The 22023-nt window shown below is 43.7% G+C and overlaps 1 protein-coding gene across 2 annotated transcripts in view; it reads right to left on the bottom strand.

The window, feature by feature from the left end:
• zcchc7 (zinc finger, CCHC domain containing 7) overlaps nucleotides 1-22023 on the bottom strand; it is a 53381-nt gene that overhangs the window by 11306 nt on the left and 20052 nt on the right. For both annotated transcript variants that reach the window (XM_065958864.1, XM_065958867.1), the window contains 4 exons: nucleotides 9207-9253; nucleotides 8614-8751; nucleotides 8357-8527; nucleotides 6125-6160 (listed from right to left, as the gene is read on the bottom strand). In XM_065958864.1, coding sequence (XP_065814936.1) covers nucleotides 6125-6160; nucleotides 8357-8527; nucleotides 8614-8751; nucleotides 9207-9253 — 392 coding nt within the window. The remainder of the gene's footprint in view (nucleotides 1-6124; nucleotides 6161-8356; nucleotides 8528-8613; nucleotides 8752-9206; nucleotides 9254-22023) is intronic.

A 22023-nucleotide genomic window follows, 5' to 3' on the forward strand; every position in this document is an offset into this window, starting at 1 on the left:
CCTCAACTCAACTTTAACTATTTGTCCCAGAAGGGCGATTCAATATAAACATGAACTTAACTTTTATTATTTATTATTATACACGTAAAGTAACTCATGTGAACCATTTCAACTGATTAGGCTCAATATTTCATGACACATATGTTAAACATTTTGATCTTTTATTTGACTTGGACAAACTCTAGAGTCCTACTTTGTTAGAAAGTCATTCTTTTTTTTTCCCTTTTCTAAACCTTGATTAAGAAATTAAAGAGAAAAGGAGGATTTAAGGGTGAAAACGTTCTAACCTTGGGATATCAACGGGATACAAGAATATGAGAATAGAGCAAAGAACCGTCTGGACAAAGACAGAGAGGAAGAAAGAAAGAAAGGTACAAAAAGGTACAATGGATTCAAAGAGAAAGGGAGAAAAAAAGGGCCAGTCATGTAAGAAAGACGGACACCCAATGGAGTTTAAGGAAAAGGGTGAAGACGGCTTAATTTCTGTATCGAACAAAGAAGGTCACCGACTGTTTTTCACAGGAAGCCCGAGAGACACTGACACACACACACAGACAGACGCACACACACAGAACTGTCCCCGATGAAAAGATCGATACACACAAACTGATACCACCGTGAGGAGAGAATCTGCTCAACACACACACATCTACACACACACACACAACTCCAGCTCCACAGGCAGAGGTGCCGATCAATAAACACACACATACAGGTGTCACCACTACTATCTAGAGAGGCCAATCAATGCGTACACACTGATATACCTGCACCAATCAGCTGCTGTGTACTCACTCTCTTCTGTCTCCGTCAGCCTTTATAATACACCCCCCTCCCCCTCCCCCTCCTCTCTCTCTCCTCCCACCCGTCTGAATCACTTACACACCACACCTCCCTCTGATCTATGTGGTGTGAATTATCCACGTTTATGAAAATCATATGGATACTAAAGTTCTAAAATCTAAAAAAACATCATCCCGTTTCCCGCATCATGCTTAAAGAAGATTCATGGAAGTAAAATATTGCTTAGGATTTCATCAATATTCAGAAAACTCTCTGGTTTAGAAGGAGGTCTACCACTTCCTGCAGTGGCCATAAGGTGGCGCTCTGGTCTTAACCCAGCACAGCAGGCCCCTGACAACACTAACAGGGAGAAAAAGTCACTGTGACTTCTTGTGTGTTGTATGAATAACTGCATGCATTTATGCATGATCTTTACATGCATTAATGCAGCCTGTGTAAGGACAGCAGGTCGGTCAGCTCAGACTGTCTTCTCCTGCTCGCTTGTTCTTCATCCATCCATCCATCAAACATCCTCCTTTTCCTTCTTTTTCTTCCCTTTTTCCAGTCCTCCCGTTTTTTTCTCTCTCTCCTCCCTCTCTGTCCCTAGAGGTTCCTAAACCTGGTCTGTTATATATTTAAAAACTCCCCTAAATTCAAAAGCACATAAAGCCAGAATCATCAGAACATTACGCCTAAATTATGGTCACTTATTCATTTTCCAAAACCCTTACTCGTACAGTTATTTGCTGGTTTCAGACCCAGATTTTGTCTGACTGTTTGTCGTACAACAAAACCAAAGAGTATGAAGCTGCTTCACTGCAGTTACGTGACAATTAAACCAATCGAGTGATAAAAACGTCATCCATCCCGCCCACTCGCCTTCCTGGATATTTCCTGCTGCGTTCACACATCAGTTGAACCAAGACTTCAAGTGGACATTTTACTGGGGGGCTGGCTGGGGGGGGGATATAGTCCCGTGCATGTGTCTGAAAACACCCAAAAAGTCTGCGAGGGACCGAGCAGTCAGGCAAAGGTCAAAGAGGTGTAAAGAAAAGCGTTGTTTTTGCTTTAATACGTTGAAAAGGTGATTAAAAAATCGGGACTTTTTAACATGCAACATAAGAAAAAAAGAAAAACTACAAAAACAGAGCCCAAATCAAAAAGAGCTCAACTAAGCAGCAAAGACCTAAAGCTTCAACCTAAAGAAACATAACTAATCAGTCCTTTTGGGAACGTGAGATGCTCTCTAGTTTCTGTATCTGATGAGTAAAACTACTTATCGAGTACCAATCGATAATGTAAGTCGCAGCTTGAATCTACACGTCTGCGTCACTTTCATCGCATTTCTACTCTTTTCATTGATTGACTGTGTTCACATTTATTTTCAGCTCAACTCAACAATTTCAATGTGAGGCGTCGGTGACCTAGCGGTTGGTGTGCGTGCCCCCTGTACGGAGGTTTAACCACGGAGAGTGGGCGGCCTGGTTTCCAGTCCGGCCTGAGGCTCTTTTCACTGTCATTCCCAGCTCTCCCGGTTTCTGGCTCTGTCCACTGTCCCGTCTCTAGATAGGAGGCGCGGAAGGCCCAAAAATAAATCTTAAATAAAACAAATTCAACGTCCTTAAAATGTGACGACTAACGTAGACTTTTGGCATCAGTCATTCAGATTCAAAACGTTGTGTCTTCTCGCTCAAACCAACATTTTTTCACTGACAACTTACTAGACGTAGGAATTCAAAGAAGTGGAGACATGATGCCATGATTTTGGCATGAGTGTATGCGAAAGAGGAAGTTCACCCCTGTGCGATCAGGCCTGTTCAAGGGCACCCTGGGAAATGTAGGCATAACTGTAAAGAAGTCGATAGTTGGATTGAAGAAATATCTATATATAAAAAATACAATTAGACATTTTAATCATTCCAAAAAATGTGATTAAATGCATTAAACAAACCAACTCTAACAATTCAGAGAATTTGAGTGTTTTTCTAATGAAGCTTGTCTGCAGATTTCAGAACGTTCAAGACAGAGAAGGACACCAAGATGGAAGGAGGGGGGCAGACGGGGCCTGCAAGAGATTAAGCGACCCTCCGCTTTAAAACTGTATGCAAAAAGAGAAACAAAACATGTAAAACCTTTGTGTCTGAGAACGTGTGTGTGTCTGAGAACGTGTGTGTGTGTGTGTGTGTGTGTTTGTGTGTGTGTGTTGTAAAAGAGAAAGAAACCGTGAGAAAGAGTTGTTGAAGCGAATCTTGTTGTGTAAATATTACTGTTGAGTAAAAATGTCTTCAGACTCATATGCCACAGGTGAATTGAAAATGTTGTGGATAGCTTTTGAGTCCATTTGCTGCCCTATATATGTTTGTAGAAGTGTGTGTGTGTTTGTGTGTGTGTGCTGATGTGTGTGCCCAAGTGTGTCAGTATCTTACTTTCTCAGTAAATACCCCTGGGCTTTGTGGTCTATACTGTGTGGTTTGGAGGAGTTTGTTAGTTGAGGGCCAGGTGCAGGCAGACAACACACCGAAGATAAACGGACCTAACACATGCACCCACACACACACACGCACTCTCTCACACACACACACACACACACACACACACACACACACACACACACACACACACACACACACACACACACACACACACACACACACACACACACACACACACACACACACACACACACACACACACACACACACACACACACACACACACACACACACACACACACACACACACACACACACACACACACACAAAGGATAAATGGACCCAGTAGCAGGCAGGTCTGACAGAATGCCTTTTCACACCTGGCTGAGCCCAGCGGAAGGTGACAGAGTCACATCTCCCAAAGCAAACACACACACACACACACACACACAGACACACACAGACACACACAGACACACACACACACAAACACACACACACCTTCTCACATTGGGGAGTTCAGGGTCATAAGCAGCATCATGAATAAAATGAGGCTGTCTTAAACAGAAGGAGCCCCGTGTATGCATGTGTGCAGGTGTGTGTTTGTGTCTATGTGCGCCCCTAACCCCCATGCCAGTTTGGATGTGTAACGACCTTCTGTTCCCAGTGCTTAAACGGCTTTAATACTTCAATTAGACCTGGGTCACAATCCTCCACCCGTTAAAGCACGCCGTCACACACAACACACCGGGAAACACACACAAGAAAAGATGGTTTTATCAATTTGAGAGGCGACCAAAGGAGCCTCGCGGCAGCTCTTCCGTATGAAACGTATCCTCTCGTCTGTGGTTCAAAACAAAAAACTCTACAGCGAAACCTATACAGAATCCCCCCGTCACCACTTGTGCAACAATTAAACTTCTCTCCCGTCCTCTCTGCCAGCGTCTCCCCTGGAACTTCCCCCGTCCTGCTACCTCCTCCCTCCGCCATCCTCCGCCTCTCCCGTCGTGCTACCCTCGCGCTAACGATGCTGCCTTTTCATTAGACAGCCCCTGCTAATTAATCTCCATAGAGGAGAGTGACAGACCTCCCCCAACACACACACACACACACACACACACACACACACACACACACACACACACACACACACACACACACACACACACACACACACACACACACACACACACACACACACACACACACACACACACACACACACACACACACACACACACACACACACACACACACACACACACACACACACACACACACACACACACACACACACACACACACACGCCAAGATGTATGCAAACACACACTCTTCTTCTTCCCTCTCTCTCCCTCCCTCGTCCCGAGTGGCGTTGGCAGCCCATTTCATGCTTTATCACGTCTTTTAATTGACAAACAAGCTGCTCTTTTCTCTTAGGCTGAGGTCTATATCACCCCCTCGCTTAGATGCACATACACACACACACACTCTGAAACACACACTCACACACACACACATACATGCATACATAAGGAGCCAAGAAAACTAGTTATCTTCTCAGATTTGGGAAAAACACACACAGAACAATAAGCAAATGCATCCCCTGCTGACATCTGGCCCACGTTACTGTCACACACTTTTCTACACTTTGACACACACACAAGCACACACACACAGACAGACACAGACACACACACACACACGTGAACCGGTAAGTTGTTTACAGATTAAATAAATAAATAAATAGACATTAATAAAGGTTCCCATCACTTCTGGCTCTTTCTTTATCTTTTAAGTTTACTTTTTTTCGTCGCTATGGTTCACTCAGCTGCTGCAGGGCGAGGTCAATACCCGTCACAACAAACGCATTGATCACTGACTGATTGTGTCAAACTTTTCCCTTCATGAAACCTGTGATAGTTTACTGTCTTTAAAGCTAATCCAGCTAATAAACGACTATTTCTCTGGTTATGTCTCTAAACTCACTACCTTCTTATGAGGTAAGTTCAAATGTTAAAAACATTTAAGAAATGTGAGCGGCTGTAAGAGGGGCAGGGTGAGTGTGCTGTGGCTTATAGTCCCCCTCCACCACCACCAACACCCCCTTGCTCTTTTGCATTTCTCTGCTGTTAATTGGGACTCGGAGCAGGACGACTGCGTCCGCTGGGATTTGACCAAATTTGACACAAGGTGAGCACAAACTGCAATCTATCAACTTAAACCAGAAATACAACCCCAAATTCAAAATAAGCATATATGTATATGCATATAAAACAACATATTTGATTCAAAATAGCACAAAAACAACCTTTGAAATGTTGAAACTGAGAAATGTCAGTGTTTCTGAAAAATCATATGCCCATTTTGAATCTGATGAGAGAGACTTGTTTCAGAAAAGGTGGGACAGGGTCATGTTTACTTATCTGAAGCTCTCTACTTTTCAGAAAATGTGTGCTCAAACAGGCCGTTTGGAGATTTTTCCCTTCATGACATCACAAAGGGCAGTAACCCCTCCCCCAGGTGGGTGACACTCCCACAGCTAGGTGTTTGTTCTGCCCTCTGAGTCTGCCTTCTCACCGTGAACTAAAGGGCAAGGAGTGAGAAAGCCCGAGCCACTCAAGCCCTTCCAGAGAGGGGGCGTGGTCAAACACAGCTCATTTACATATTTAAAGGTACAGACACAGAAACAGCCTGTTCTGAGCAGGGCTGAAAAAGAGGGGTTTATAGGCATGATCAAATACAAGATCAGAGTGGATTTAGAACAAGAAACTTCACAGACATGTTTTGTGGAACTCTGACACTTATTTAAACTTGATGAAAAGAAGAATAATATGTGACCTTTAAAGCTCAAATCCAACATGACAGTCAACAGTTTTTTTGACAGTGTTGGTTTAGTAAGTTACTTACAGTGATGTGATACTGTCTCCAGATCTCTGGACAGGCCTGAAAAGGAAGAGAAATAAATTGTAAGGTCAGGAAAACTACAGAAAAAGATGTAGGACAGCGTTTATTTTATAGAGTAAATCAAGATGATCCTGAAGTAGCAGCAGTTAGTATGTGAAGGTTTTTATTCTGAGAACGATATTTAAGACACAAGAAGAAAAAGACAGAGAGGCAGAAGACATGGAACAAGGAGGGCGAGAAAGCAACCCTTATTATTCTTCCTCTGTTCCTCATGAAACCTCTATAGCGCTGCTTTGTTAGCGTTAGCTCGTTTCCCTCAGCAGTCATTCAAACAGTCAGTAAGTGAAGCAGTCAGTCGTTTTGTCCCGGTGTGGCTAAAGCATTATCTCCGGGGCTTCGCCACGCTGTTTCCTTAAGCGTTCCGACATCCTTTCCCAACCGCCGCCACTTCCCACTGGGAAATTGAAAATGCCGCAGTCGCCGCGGGCAACGAGATTTATCTACTTACACACCTACTGAGTGAGAGAGAGAGAGAGAGATGGAGAGAGGAGGACGATCTACGCCTTCTCTGCTGAGGAGGATATGTTCAGTTGTCTCTAACACACTAAACAAGTTCAGATACACGGTTCCATGATATGTAAATTGTTATCACATTAAAAAGAGAGTTTTTGGCCTCGCCTGCTTGTTTGAATCGTGACCTTTAAGGAACGCTCGCCACTTCTCTAGGCTTAATCCGAGATGTCTAGATTTGACTACGGAGTTTGGAAAATATGAATTTCGATAGCTGGATCCTCCACCTCTCATCTAAGCTTTATTTTCTTCAGCAACCCCCCCCCCCCCCCCCCCCCCCCACACACACACACACACACACACACATTAACACACACACACACAACCGCTCCCTCCTGTTTGCTCTCTCCCTCCAGACCGCCGGGGTAGTGTGTTGTTGTTGAGGGCGACAGGCGAGGCGAGCGACACACTCGCGCTCCGTCAACCGTCTGTCTTTAATGAGAGACACAGAAAGGCCCATGGGACAGAGACCTGACTCTCTGTTTCTGTCTCAAACACACACACACACACACACACACACTAACACGTACTGTATCATTTGTGAGTGCAAGGGGGGAAAAAGTGGTGCTTTACAAGAGAAAGGTAATTAGAATACCACACAACTTTGCACCTTTGTTTGTCGTTAAAAAACAATATGCAAAAAAGAGAAGAAGGAGATGAATGTGGGGATTGGGAGGAAGAGGGGAGAAAGGATGGACAAGACAGAGAGAGAGAGAGAGAGAGAGAGAGAGAGAGAGAGAGAGAGAGAGAGGAGAGGGAGAGAGAGGAGAGAAAAGGGGTGTTGTGTGTCCTGGTCTCCACTCTCCCTCTGGTGTTCACCTGGTTACTCATCCATTACACAGAGCACAGTACATGACTGACTGGCAGAGAGAGAGAGAGAGAGAGAGAGAGAGAGAGAGAGAGGTATGGGGGTGAGGTGGGGGAGACACACAGGCAGGCTCTCTTACATGCACACAGGGTTTTCCATTCTTTGGCATTAGTGTAAATGGGCAAGGTAATGAACGTTGCGGTGGGATAATTGTCATTGATGGTCATTAGATTCACCCTTCAGTGCCACACACACACAACCACACACACACACACACACACACACACACACACACATAAACACACACAACCACACAGCTGGAATATGCAGCATGGCAGAGACATAACTAAGCTGTAATTGCTGAAGTGTATCAATTAATGTGAACAGCAGCGTGTGTTGACCCCTGGTCACTAACGTGGGGGGGGTTTATGGGGGAGAGAGGGGGGAGGAAACAGGGGGAGTAGAAATACAAGCAGGGTGATTGGTGTTTACTTTTTTACTTTGGGTGCATGTCTGTCCGAATGTTTGCATCGAACCATCTCTCACTTTCTCGCCCCCTCCAGTCTTAGCAGAACTCAGCAGATACTGTTCACCATGTGTCTGGTTCTGCTCGAGGATTCTGCCTATTGAAGATTTTCCTTTCATCTGTTGCAAAGTGCTATGAGATTGGACCCCCCGACTGACATTATTGCACATTTTGTTTGGGGGGGGGGGGGGGGGGGGGGTCCATGTAGTTTTAAATATAAGTTCACCAAAGTGAAATTCCTGATATGTGTGTGTGTGTGTGTGTGTGTAAGCATACCTGGTCAATAAAGCCGATTCTGAATCTGAATACGCTGTTTGGATGCTATACTCACATCAAAGAAGTGGCCGGTCATGTGGCAGCGATGGCACTGTTTGTGCCAGTACGCCCGCTCGTTGCAGGAGTTGTAGATGTGACCCGGCAGGCCGCAGTTGTTGCAGTGCCTGTTGGGACATTCACTCGACAGGTGGCCCGGGGTGCCACAGAGGAAGCAGGGCAACACTTTCTGCACACAAACACACATACACAACAGTTTTACACATTTGTACTCATCACAAGTTGTAAATGAGACTGTGCACTGATTAGACTTACTTTGGGCTGCGGGCAGTTCTTGGAGAGATGTCCGTTCTTGTTGCAGTTTCTACATTGGACGTTCTTGCTTGTATAATATCTGTTTAGCAGCCGCTGCACCGCGACCTTGGCACCTTTGTCTTTGTTGTAGATCTGAGCCTGAAACACACACACAGTGAATGCATCAATGACGAATGTGGACTGAGCTGGATGTTTGTACCCAAAGTTCAACCGTTCATCAATACTTTACAGTAAAAGAAATCATAAAACAACTGCTTGTAAAGAACAGTAATCAGCTTGATGTTGTTATAAACACTGTTCAATACTTTTTAACTGTATGAAGGACAAATATTTAAATATCTAGAATTCCTAAAATAAATGTTTGCATGATATATAAAAACAGTCCAAAGAAACTCTGTTTGCACTTTTGTTGATTTCCAGTAAATATTGATTAAAAACATGTTTAGGTTTAAATCAATGGGTGCAGCACACATCTCTCTTGTCCTCTCGACTTTTCAGAGAATCACTGTCTGAAGCCTACACGCACAAACCACACACCTTAGAAGCATCAGTGGTTAAATGTTAGGATATATATTTCATGGTGTGACACTTGCCTCCTTGTCCTTATCAGAAACAATCCAGCTCCCGTCATCTTCGACATCTGGCAAGACAGAAAAAATACATTTTTAAATACTGATGCTTTTTCACTCAAGTTCAGAACCTGATTCTGAATTCTGAATCCAAGTACATCTTCAGCCATGCACAATTTGAGGTATATTTAGTTTCGGTCCCTCACACTTGAAAAAGGTTCAGATGGACCGAAACGTTGTGATTTTTTTTTAATAAATTGGTGATTTTTCTTTAATAAAAATATATATTTTAAATGTTCTTATCACCACACAAGACCCACAAATTAAGAAAACAACGAATAAAAACCGAAAAGCCTTAAGAAGAAAATATATTAGTACAGTAATACAGTTAAAGCTTGATACCGATAAAGGACAACTCAAATCAATGAGACAAAACTATATTGCAATACTCGTTTTAATAAGCAGAGGGTGCTATCTGCTTCCGCTTCTCTGATTTAACGTCATTAGCTGAAGAAGAGAAGTTTGCAGACATGCAAGAAGAAATTGAAGATTTAGAGATTAAGTGAGTCTGTCTTATCTGCTCAATAGGCCGATGAACTACACAAATAGCAGCGCACAACCAAGATGATGCAACACGTAAAACTGCGCTGCTTCAAGAAGCTGGGGTCACCAAAGTCACATTACGAACATACACTGGGAAGAGGATTTGAAACCCTCCTTGATGAAATGATTACAAAAGCCACAGAGATCACTACGTGCAGCTGTGTTTCATGATGTGGGCGGATGATTTACATGTTAGAGCAAGTTTTAATGCCACAACTTTTCAAAATCATGAAAAAACAATTAGCTGACCAAAGTCAGTTGTTCAAAAAAATTGTCTTTCAAAAGCTTTCTTCGCTTCACTGTTAGACACGCAGGCTGCACCTGTTTATATAAATAGAATTTAGATACATATAATGCTATACATGTCATTTTTATTATTACTTACTTTTTATTTGTTTTGTTTTTTTTTTTAAATCCTTTTAAATTTATTTTCAAAGATTTTGTAGGGAAATGGGGGAAAAAGTGGAAAGTGACACAGAGGAAAGGCATGGCCTAACCACTAGGCCATCCGTGCTCCAAAAATCCTTTGGTTTTTTAAAAAAAATCAAAAGGAATATAGTAGAAAATCGTGATAAAATGGTATAGTGATATCATAGGGCCCGACTGATGTGGGATTTTTGGGTCCAATACCTGTATCGATATTAGGGAGAGAAAAAAATTGGATTCAGATATATTCGCCGATATCGTTCTTAGATGTGTCTTCGATCTGTAGAGTTAATATATACAGTATATAGATGTATATACACACATACACATTTATTGTGTTGATCCCTCAAATGCAGTTATCACAGCGTGATCACCACTCGACACTCTGGAGAGTGATAATGTTTGTTGTAATCCATATAACACACTCTGCTCATGACAGAGAACTGCTAGTGTAATACTTAAATGAACTGCTTTTTATCTGGTGATTAAATCGAGTAATATCGGCACATATGTAAAATTAGTCGATACAGATAATCACTGGATAGGCTAATATCGGCCGATATTATCGGCTGGCCGATTAATCGGTCGGGCTCTAGTCATGATACGCATTCAAATCGTTTGTTAGGTGTTTCCGGATGGGCATTCATGAGAACCATGTGTTTAACTCTGAGCGCTTATCTTATTCTGAAAGTAATGTTCCACCAGTCCATCCAGTGAGGCTTACTCATGACTGTGAACCGGTTACCTCTACATTTCTTTCTCACTCAAACCGCATTACAGGACCGGCGGCAACCATCTTCAACAGGAACCAGAACTGACAAACTCAAGACAATATCCAGCCCTATTAAGAACTCTAAACCCTGAGGAGCAAGTTTAGTTTCCTGTTTGAGTTACACACACACACACACACACACACACACACACACACACACACACACACACACACACAGAGAAACTGACACAGTGGCAGCCCAGCACATCTGTATGAGAGTGGCACTAACAGCGCCCTGAGGGAGACCGCTGTATTCTCCTCAGGCCCACAGAACTGTAACTGACATCCAGAAATTGTAACACACACACACACACACACACACGCGCACACGCGCACACGCACACACACACACACACACACACACACACACACACGCACACGCGCACACGCGCACACACACACACACACACACGTGTACTCAGCATAAATTATGTGCTGATAGCAGCGACCCACACAGGCTCACATGCTTTCACAAACACACGCAGACACACCCACGCATCGACCCCCACGATTAGCTGGTTGACAGTCTTTAGCCTTTGGACAAACATGCAGCCTTGAGCCATAATCAAATATTACAGTCTCCTTGCCACCTCTCTCCTTCTTTTTTTCACTCTCTCTATCCGGCTGCCTTATCGCAATTCTGCTCAGCCCTCCTTCCTTTGCTTTCTCTCTCTCTCTCTCTCTCTCTGTAGAGGGAGGTTATCGCCTCTCCTCCCTGTCAAACAAATTAAACTGGCTGCTGTTCGGATGAGGCTTCTTTTGCCATGACCTTCACCTCCGAACACACACACACCTACTTACAAACAGATCAACGTCTTGGTCATCAAAGTAAAAGCTTTGGACTTAAATTTGATGCTCCTGAAACTCAAAGTAGAGCTTTGAACACGAGACGATCACCATCAAATAAAGAAAATGTGCAAAATTCTGTTTGGCAATGGACTCTCACTTTGTCTGATGCTCCTGGAGGTATCAAAACAGATGTTGATGTATCCATTTTTTTTTTTACTGATGTCATAGTTTATCATTCTGGGAATACACATGTCATATCTCTCAGTTGCTGTGGACACATTGCCACTTGAAGATGGGACATGAGGCCTCGTCTGTAATGTGTGACGCGTGGAGGCGTAATGTTGAAGTTGAGAAAGTGGTGATGTGTAAAGTTGGAGCCGGCAGGTCAGAACTGCGCTGTGTGTGTGTGTGTGTGTGTGTGTGTGTGTGTGAATCCCACAGTGTGTTAAGCCACCTTGGCTCTTGTGCTTCAGCAACGCCTCAAACCTCACACTGGGACACCAATAACACGCAGTGTGGATGCAATGTGTAACAGGGTGTAAAGGGCTACTGTAACACCAGTGTTAAAGAGTTTTTTTATGGTGTACCTAGTAATGATGAATGGAACATTTATTTTTAAAAGAGAGAACGTCTGCAGTGTTCATCTCCTGTGATCAGACTGGGGGGGCCTCCATGACCTGTGTGTGTACGTGCACATGAGTCAGTGTTACACAACAAGCAGCACCCAGTCAATGGGCGGCCTGAAAATAAAAGCAGGGGTGAAAGGTGTGTATGTGGGCAAAGAAGTGCGTCTCTGTGTGTGTTAGGAGGCGTTAGTGACTCAACGAAAGTCATTCCCAAAGCGTCTCCCGGGGGGACTCCCCAAATAAAGAGCAGGAAGCTTTCCCTTAATCTAAGGGCCCCCCATCTCACCAACACACACACGGATAAAGGGTGAAGCTCTTTGTCACGGCCGAGGAATCAAACACATGGGGGGGGGGGGGTGTAGTGGAGAGGATGGAGGAGGAAAAGAAGAGAGGGTGGGTTGGTGGGGGGGGAGGCTGTTGTCTGCACACTGGGTGAAAATATGCTAATCAACCTTGAGGCCCTGTTCAAAAACCAAACCATCGGAGCTGCGCGCTTCATCGTGGCCCCGACTGATCTGAAGGAGACTGGAGCTGAAAAAAAGCAGATGGCTTCGGCTACACCGAGCAGCTGAAAGGGCTCGAGAGGCCTCCGCCATGTTGAGGACGACTCTTCCGTTTCAAATGATCTAATTGGTGAGGAATTTCTCAAAAGTTCTGTGATCATAAAATAAGAATGACGCTAATCAGGGTCGGAACCAAAAAGACGGACGTTGGAGAAAAAGGCACCCTTGTTGAGACATATTCAACGGGCTGCACAGATTCTTCATTCTCTGGGACAACTTGAACATTATCACATCACTCCGTCATCGAGGGAAATTCGACACAATGGCGAGGAAGGGGGGGGACGGAGAAACAGAGGGAGGGAATGAGCAGGGGAGAGAAGGCGACAGATGCTACCTGTCTATCTCATAGGTACCCTGATTACTGGAAGATGAGGAGGAGAGGGGAGGAGGCTGAGTGCCAGTTCATCAGAGCCGGCAGAACACAACCAAACACAACAATCCTGCGTGTGTGTGTGTGTGTTTGTGTGTGTGTGTGTTTGTGTGTGTGTGTGTTTGAGGCGCGCGGTTGGAGCTTGTGTGCCGATGCTCTGAATCTGTCTCCTCTACCAGTGAGAACAGAGCAGGAGTGTACGTGTGGCTAATGAACCATGAACACCCGGATCTCCTGGGGTGACACACACACACACACACACACACACACACACACACACACACACACACACACACACGTGCACACACACAAACGCACACAAAAGGGAATGTAAGTGGACCACGAGTGACATCCTGCTCATTGGACAAGGGAGGGTTTAAAAGTCAAATAAGACGAGAACGACACACAAATGTTGAAATGTCTCGTGAAAAACCAACCTTAGCTGTAAGCACGTAGCTCGTCCTACAATTTGTCTTTATGTGTGTGTGTGTGTGTGTGTGTGTGTGTTGGTTGCTGTCATCTGCAAGCTGTTCTCAGCTCCGTCACACCAACATCAAAGCCTCAGACTTGCCCTCTTTTGCCTCCTATCCCTCTTTCCTCTCCAGACACTTAAACAGGCATCCCAGGCCGGCCCGCTCCATTGTACCACTCTGTTGCCCGGGCCCATTAACACACTAAATAAGGCCTGCACGCACACACACAAACATTCACACACACACACACACACACACACAAAGTGGAAGTGAAAGAGAGGCCTTGCCCCCCCGAATGGAGGTAATGTTTGATACTGAAGCGACAGGGCTGGATAAGAAACACTATACATGACAATGGGTGAGGGTCGGAGGGAGTGTGCAGGCTGTGTGTGTGTGTGTGTGTGTGTGTGTGTGTGGAAAAAAAAAGTGCTTCCTTTTTGACATCACCCTTGCCCTACAGCCTCTCCCTTTGCGAGGTTAAACACACCAAAAGGTTGGCTAAGTCAGACGCGCACACATGCACAGACACACACACACGAGCCTTTAGCTTTTCTATGCACTTTAAAAAAAAAAAGAAAAGACAACAGCAGAGAGAGCAGGAGAACAAGTGAGACGAGCAGGAACAATGAGAGGAGGGGAGGGGAGAAGAGGAAGACGAGGAGAAGGAGGATGAAAATGCATGGATATGGGGCCATGGCACAAATTACAACACAATAAAAGAGCAACCAGCTGAATATGAAGCCCATGTCGCAAAGACAATACAGGTAGAGAGAGGTGGTAGAGTGTTAGTAAGAGGGGGAGATGGGAGGATAAGATGAGATGGTGTGTGTGTGTGTGTGTTTAAATATTTTCCATGCAGGGATCAATAACTGTACGGGCCTGTTACAGATTAAACTGCTGCAGATTTCATTTGGCTTCATTTCATGCTCTTTCTATGTCTTTCTCCACTGATCTCTCTGTCACATCTTTTTCACGAAAGCACTCGTGAAAACACAGCCTGCATCTGAAATCTTTCTTCATTTTCCTGATAACATTTTTTTTTTTCCTCACAGCGTGAAGTTTCCCTGTCAAACAGGAGGGGGCGGGACCTTAAGAGGCAAATATTATGTAAAAAAAAAAAGCATCCGACACTATCATGACTTTTTTCTCCCCCATTATATCAATATTATGTGTAATTAAACATGTTTGCACTATCAACAAACGAGTGGAAGAGAACATATCAGCAACAGAAAAGAGTACGAAGCAGCTTCACCGTCTGCACCGAGATCCAAGATGGCACCGGTCACCAAAGGGTCAAGTGATATAAAAGTCATCACCCCCGCCCATTCGCTCCATAGTGAATATACATGTCCTGCTGTGTTCACACATTGGCTCACCCATGATTACATGCTGAAATATTACTAGGAGGCTGGCAGTAAAAAAAAAGTCTGGGTAGAGTGGGTGTTAAAAAAATGCGGTCGTTTGTGTTCCCACATGCAGCTCATCTCTAAAACTTCAGGACATTTTTTAGGAGTTTTGAGTCTGAGAGAGAGAGAGAGAGAGAGAGAGAAAGAATCATGAGAGTAAGCAAGCCAAAAGCACAGCATCAACTCAAGTTCATTTCCAAAACCCACTGGTGAACAATCATTCACAAAGTGTTGCACAGATCAGCCGTCCAACACGAGGAGTTCAGAGATGTGATGCAGAGGAGACACATCGAGGGCCCATTGAAAACTACATGGCTACTTCCTGCAACCGTTTGAAAGATCTGTTTTTGTTCTTCCAATGTGCAAAACAATCCAATATACTCATCATAGTTATAAAAGTTGTGATAAAATCAACAGAGATGTTTTTGTCATTTTTGGATGGGGTTCAATGTCCCTAACAACACTAAAGTCTCATTTAGCCACTTGTTTGCAATCGGCTTTTTAAAAACCTGTTATAACTTCAATCATCCTGAGTTGGATATTTTATTTAATGTATTAAAATGTGAAAGTCTCTTAAGCTTGTGTTCGACCAAGGATCTTATTCCATACATGCAGCAAACCAAAAACCTATTAGACAAAACCTGAATGCTTTGAGGCAAATGAAAGTTGGCTTGATTTTGGGACTCAATCTTGCAACCATCGAGTCTGGAGAGTTTTGCTTTTGTTGCTAGGCAACTGTTCCAATCCGCTTAAATCCTCCACACGGAGAGTTTTTGAGGGTTAAACTTAGTAAATAAAAACTAAAGAGGTTTAACTTTGACCGTTGAAAGTCAAAAGTATTACAGGTGATTCTTTACAAAAGGGCGGTTTGATAGAAGTGTTCTGAGGCTCTTGGCCAACCAGCTAATGTCTTACTTCTACACAGGGCGGGACCAGAACCTGTACCTACATATTCAAGACCTGGCTTAACCCAACTGTTAGCAGACAGTTACTGTGACGTGCACACGGTTGCTAAGGGATACGGCTCCTTTAACAGACTTGAGACAGATTTGTACACAGTTGGTTAACCTCTCAGTGAGCGACTGAACACCAGTCCGTGAGCTATGACATGTTGGAGACCCCTGATGTATAGTAAGCGGGTTGTTAAAACAGATCATCTGCTATAACCCATTCACTGAACATTATCCCCAACATATTTCCTTTATATCTTTCATTACTGATGTTAGCTTGCCAGGCTAACGTACAACACTGGCTAACCTCTTTTTCCGGAGTAACTTCAACGCCTCGTTTGTATTCTTCATGTGATCAAGCAAAGTTACACCAAATGTCCTTTTTTTTTTTTTTTATTTGGCATCAAGAGAAAAAAATACTTAAATAATGAAGCTAGTGCAAAAGGGAAAAATCCTGCAGTTCATCAAGTGTCCACTAGAGGCTGGCAGCAGAAGGACCAGAAGTCACATGCACACCCATTCAAAAATGCCCATTTAACATGCTATATATGGCACACACTATATGGGAGGTGATTGTTTTGATAAGTCATCCTTTTTGATTTTATGAAGGATTAGAGTTCTTCACAATAAGGTGCGTAGCTGACCTGATTGACAGGCGGGTACGGGGTAACGATTTGTCAGGAGGCTTAAAACCCGCCTCAGCCTGTCGTTAGGTTGACTGAAAAAGTAAGGTTGAGACATCATTTCCAGCCATCGATGGGACTCCAGAGCCCCCTGCAGGACCACATGGCTGACGTCACTCAGACTTCGTCCATTAATATTTACAGTCTGTGATTCAAATGGGTCAAACTGGAAGGAGAACACCTCGGCTTCACAAAGTGTAGGTTGTGACACTCAGGCTTCTATCGTCAGGGAAACAAAGACAGAAATGTCAGAAACATTTGAATTGAAAAATAATCTGGTTTCTTATCAGATCTCTTTTTGGTTAAAGCCGTTACATGATGCGATGTTTCCCCCATGAGTGGAGTCAAATTAGCTTTCCTAAAATGAACTCTGACTTGACTCACGGACATGTGCCATCTTATGAAAAGAAGCTTTTTTTCATCAGTCATTCACCGCAGGGTTTCTGCCTTCAAAGAAAAAGCAAAATGCCATCATCCTGCTCGCTGTTGAATCTTCCTTGTGTTCGACCATCACATATTTCATCTGCACCCGTCTCTGATTAACCACCCCTCCACCCCTCTGCGTGACAAGCCGAGCGTTCACCCCCTGCCAGCCCTTGCCACCTCCTCCCTTCCTCCTCGCTTCCTCCACGCCATGTTGGCAGCCAGGGCAGGGCAGGTGGCCAAACCTGTCAGTCAAAGCACCGTCGCCACGCGGCAATACCACAGACACCAATTACTACACAGCAGGGGCGCGGCCTGGCAACCGCATGGCAACCACATGGTCCAATCAGGGTACAAAACAACAGGGGCAAGAGAAGGCCAAGAAAATTGAGCGAGGGTGTTTGTGTGCCGGTTTCATGTTGAAGATATCTGAAACTGAGCCAGTGAATGTCTGAACGTTCAACACATTCAGATTCATTTATCGGATATAAAACACACAGCCATGACTCATGAGCCACTTGAGTCACAAATCTGACATCTACGTTTCAAAGAGGCTTTTGAGTTATTCTAAACATACTCAGGTGGGTGTGATACTACAACACAGGCATTTTAAGAAAAGGTAGGAGGACAACCTAAACCCTCTACATGACTGATATTAGTGCATGTTGTCTGTCTACTTTAGATAATCTTAAACTGTCTTACAGAAAAAAGATTTGGGGATTTTATCTAATCAATGGAAAAGACAGTTAGCTAGTCATATTAACTGAATGATGACAAGGTTACAGATAACATCACTGAGTGAGACTCTGGTTTTAATAGCTTTGAACCTGAAGTTGACCGGTAGATTATAATGTAGAAAGTTGTTTGTGGCTGTGAAATCATGACTTTATAGTCATTTACATGACACAGCACTAAAGACTGTCTAAATAAATGTACCTAAATGTAACGAGAAAAAGCTTCTGAATGAATACAATCTTTATGAACAAGTGTTTAAAATGTATTTTTGGGGGATGTTATGTCTCAAGATAAGACAGTGGATCAGGAAACCATTGAGAGAGAGCAAGAAATGGCATGGGAGAGAAACTATTTGAAAAAAAAAAAATTAAGCTTGAGGAGATGATAATTGGGAACTGCACCTTTTTTCCATTTTAATGCAAAAAAGAAAAAAAGTGTTTAAAGCCCTTAAATACAGTTTTCCTCTATTAAAATCAAGTCTTTTATACAGTACAGTACACCTTCGCACATGAGAAGTAAAAAGGTTGTTCTTCTGCGCCAGGGGCCCCACATGACTCATTCAATACGTCCATGTTCAGGTCTTATATACGACAGGAGTTTTAACTTCACTGAACAGCCTTCAACTCAACAAGTGTTTACATGTTATGGCTGAAGTCATCCTCCTGTGAGCTATAGGACGTCAAGCATCTCTGAGAACACTGACCAAATTATTCAGGAAGCACTTTTGTTTTTAGTGACAACTCTCCCCTGCTAACACACCATCACACAGCTTCTGGAAGGGGCAAATATATTTTAATAAAACCAGTGAGTTGCAACCTCAATTTCATTTTGATGAATTTCCTCCTGCGGGAGTGAGCCAGGCAGTGGGCGGGAGAGCGGCAGAGGGAAGTGGGGTGATGGGGGGCTGGGAGGCAGATAGAATTTTCATGATTGTTATTTTTGTTATTATACAGCGGGAGACAGAGGGGGGGGGGGGGGGGGGGAGAGAGGAGGAGGGGGTAGATAAACGGCGTTGGTTAATCTGAGGCGTTTTGCGCAGCGCTCCATTATCGGGCAGGGTGGGCACGTCGAGGGGGTTATTTTTTCGAGGGATCTTTGGCCCCGGTAATTAAGCTCCATTCAGCGGGCCCTGTTCCCCAAATTAAAAATTTGTCATTAAGTGGAATTTACCATAATGCCTTTTTATCTGCCGGCGCCTCAGCATGTGTGCATGAATTTGTGTGTGTGTGTGTGTGTGTGTGTGTGTGTGTGTGTGTGTGTGTGTGTGTGTGTGTGTGTGTGGTTGGGTGGAGGGTAGAGGTGAAGGAGGGGCAAAGGAGGAGGGCAACCAATAAGGGTGTTACACTGTGGTCACAAACACACACACACACACACACACACACTGAGGAGAAAGGGCAAATTGAAAAACTGAAATAATCCTGGACGGCAGCAAACGATTGCATGAGCAAACAAACACAAACACACACACACACACACACACACACACACACACGTGTACACACGTGTACACACACACACACACACACACACACACACACACACACACACACACACACTCGCCCTTCAATCCTTAAAATCCACAGCCTTTGGGGTAATTAAATAATGGTGCTTTAAAGTTTTAATTTAGATTTGCCGTTTTCCTTCCTCCTCCTACTGCATGCCCCACACACACACACACACACACACACACACACACACACACACACACACACACACACACACACAGTCAGTCACAGTGGGTTGTAGACTTCATCCGGTGAGATAGACCTCGATGGGTCGGGGACATTGGAGAGTCTGAATGATTGAAGGGCAGAATCTGTGTCTCTGTAGGATTCATAAAACAATACAATTATTAGTCTTTAATTAGAGCGGGCCCTCTGCGGGACGGGGGGGACAGACAAAGAACAATGGAGGATTAGAAGAGGACCTCCTAATATGGCTCTTTTATGGCTCCATTCAAATATAGTTTTAAAGTCATCCAGCTGTCCTTTTCACCTGGCAGAGCCCAAAACCAGACGACCCTATTACTGTTGGCTACAGCTGTAACTAAATGTGAGTTTTAACATTCATTGGTATAAAGAATAAAACGCTCTGTCAATCATTCAATCAGTAGTATGATAACTTAAAGAGTAAGAGCAGTAAGGAGGCTATGTAATGTAATCAACACTAAGGCTGTTCACATGTTCAATACTAATCAATACCAAGTTATCCATACCTTTTGTGATGTATGCTTTTAAATGATACAATCCCCTTTATTATTATGATTAATATCAAAAAAGGACCAAAGCCTTGAGAAAAAAAAAAAGATCTTATGGTCATATTTTAAAGCTCAAAGCTGCAGATGGCAACATATTTGTGTGGAGGAGTTTGTCTGCATCTTTTGTAAAAAAACAAAACAAAGCGGGCCCTCTCCTGACTTCTGTTTTGATATCAAAATAGGTATTGATGTCATTAGATTTTTACAGGAGTTGTACTGAAGGTTACAAATCTGGTGTCTTGACAACGCTAATTAAAACCAACATCAACATCACAGATACGACCGTAGCTTTAAACTGCAGTTCCTGTTTCTGACACTAGGGGGTTTTGGAGGTGGTGTGTGAGTGCAAAGTATGAAAAGTGACCTTAAAAACACAAAGTTATGATAGAAATAAAATGTAAACCCCAACAAGGACATAACCATGACAGAGCTGCTCATGTACAACATGATGGTGCTGAATTATGCAGTAAGAATAACTCTTCAATAAGTCAATGGGCTTATCAATACTGAGTCATTCAGGATGCACTTTCAGGTCATTCATAAAGAAATGAATGTTGATGTTATGATTAGCTAGAAAACAGCTCTGAATAAACTCCTCATTTTGACTAATAGAAACAGTTATCGTCATGGATACAGGAACATTTTTCTGACTACAACGTAAGAAAATGGCCTCTTCACTAATCTCAAAATGCCAACTGAGAATGGAGTTGGATAAGGAGGCTCTGAATGAGCTGAGGTTGTCAAAATGTTTGATAGCATGCATCAAAAGATGGAACAATCTTGATGATTTCAAAGGATTGACAGTCTCAAAAAAAAGTACCCGAGCTTTGAAAAGAAAACACCAAAACTGCTGGAAGAGAGAGACACAGGAAGTGTTGGTGGTTGTGACGACCCTGCAGGTTTCTTGTTTTGCTGGTTGGCTGTTTTGTGTTTCAGGTTCCAGTGGTTGTGTCATCCTGGACTGAGAACATCTGGGCCCGGTGTTCTCCATCCATAAGAGCAGGCCAGAACAGGGAGGAGGAGAGCCTGCTTCCTAATGCTCCTTGTTCTTTGTTAAAATGTCTGATGTGTAAATAAACTTCAACGTGCTTTTGAAGGTAATTCCTTGTCTCCTGCAATTCTCCATCGCTGGTTTTGAGCCGGCCGTCCTAAAGGAAGATCTGTTTATGTCTCTTACAAACATGAAGACAGCAAACCGGTCTAAACTGCAACAAATCCGTCGCATTTGAACAATTAGGCAGTGCTGCCGTGGTATCATCAAAACGGGCGTCGATATCGTTTGATTTTACCAAGTTTAAAATTCTGGTATCGTGACAACCTTAACATGAACTGAAGGAAGGCTGCTGAGGGAAGACGAGGAAGAGCAGGGGAGGAGGAGGAGGAGGAGTGGGGTGGACAGATGGCAGAGGTTATGCCTGGCTGCAAGGGGCAAGACAGGAGGAGGCTGCTCTGGGTGCTCAGTGTGTGTGTGTGTGTGTGTGTGTGTGTGTGTGTGTGTGTGTGTTACCCCCACCTTTTCACATCCAGAGCTCATCCTTAAGAAATCCCTCCATCCAGCCTCTTCTTCCTTTTACGAGCCCAATTTTCCCTTTTCCTCACTCTCCCACGATTCCTCATTTTACATGTCAAAAATGCTCTTAATCCATCTGAGCTAAGGCATTTCCTCCCGATTTTGAATGCCGCTCTTGGCTTAGTGGACTCCACGTTGACTGGAGATTGTATTCAGTGATGAACACAACTAATTAGGTCGGCTTGCTGCATGTGA

The sequence above is a fragment of the Labrus bergylta genome, chromosome 1 (assembly GCF_963930695.1).
Source record: "Labrus bergylta chromosome 1, fLabBer1.1, whole genome shotgun sequence".
NCBI lineage: Eukaryota > Metazoa > Chordata > Actinopteri > Labriformes > Labridae > Labrus > Labrus bergylta.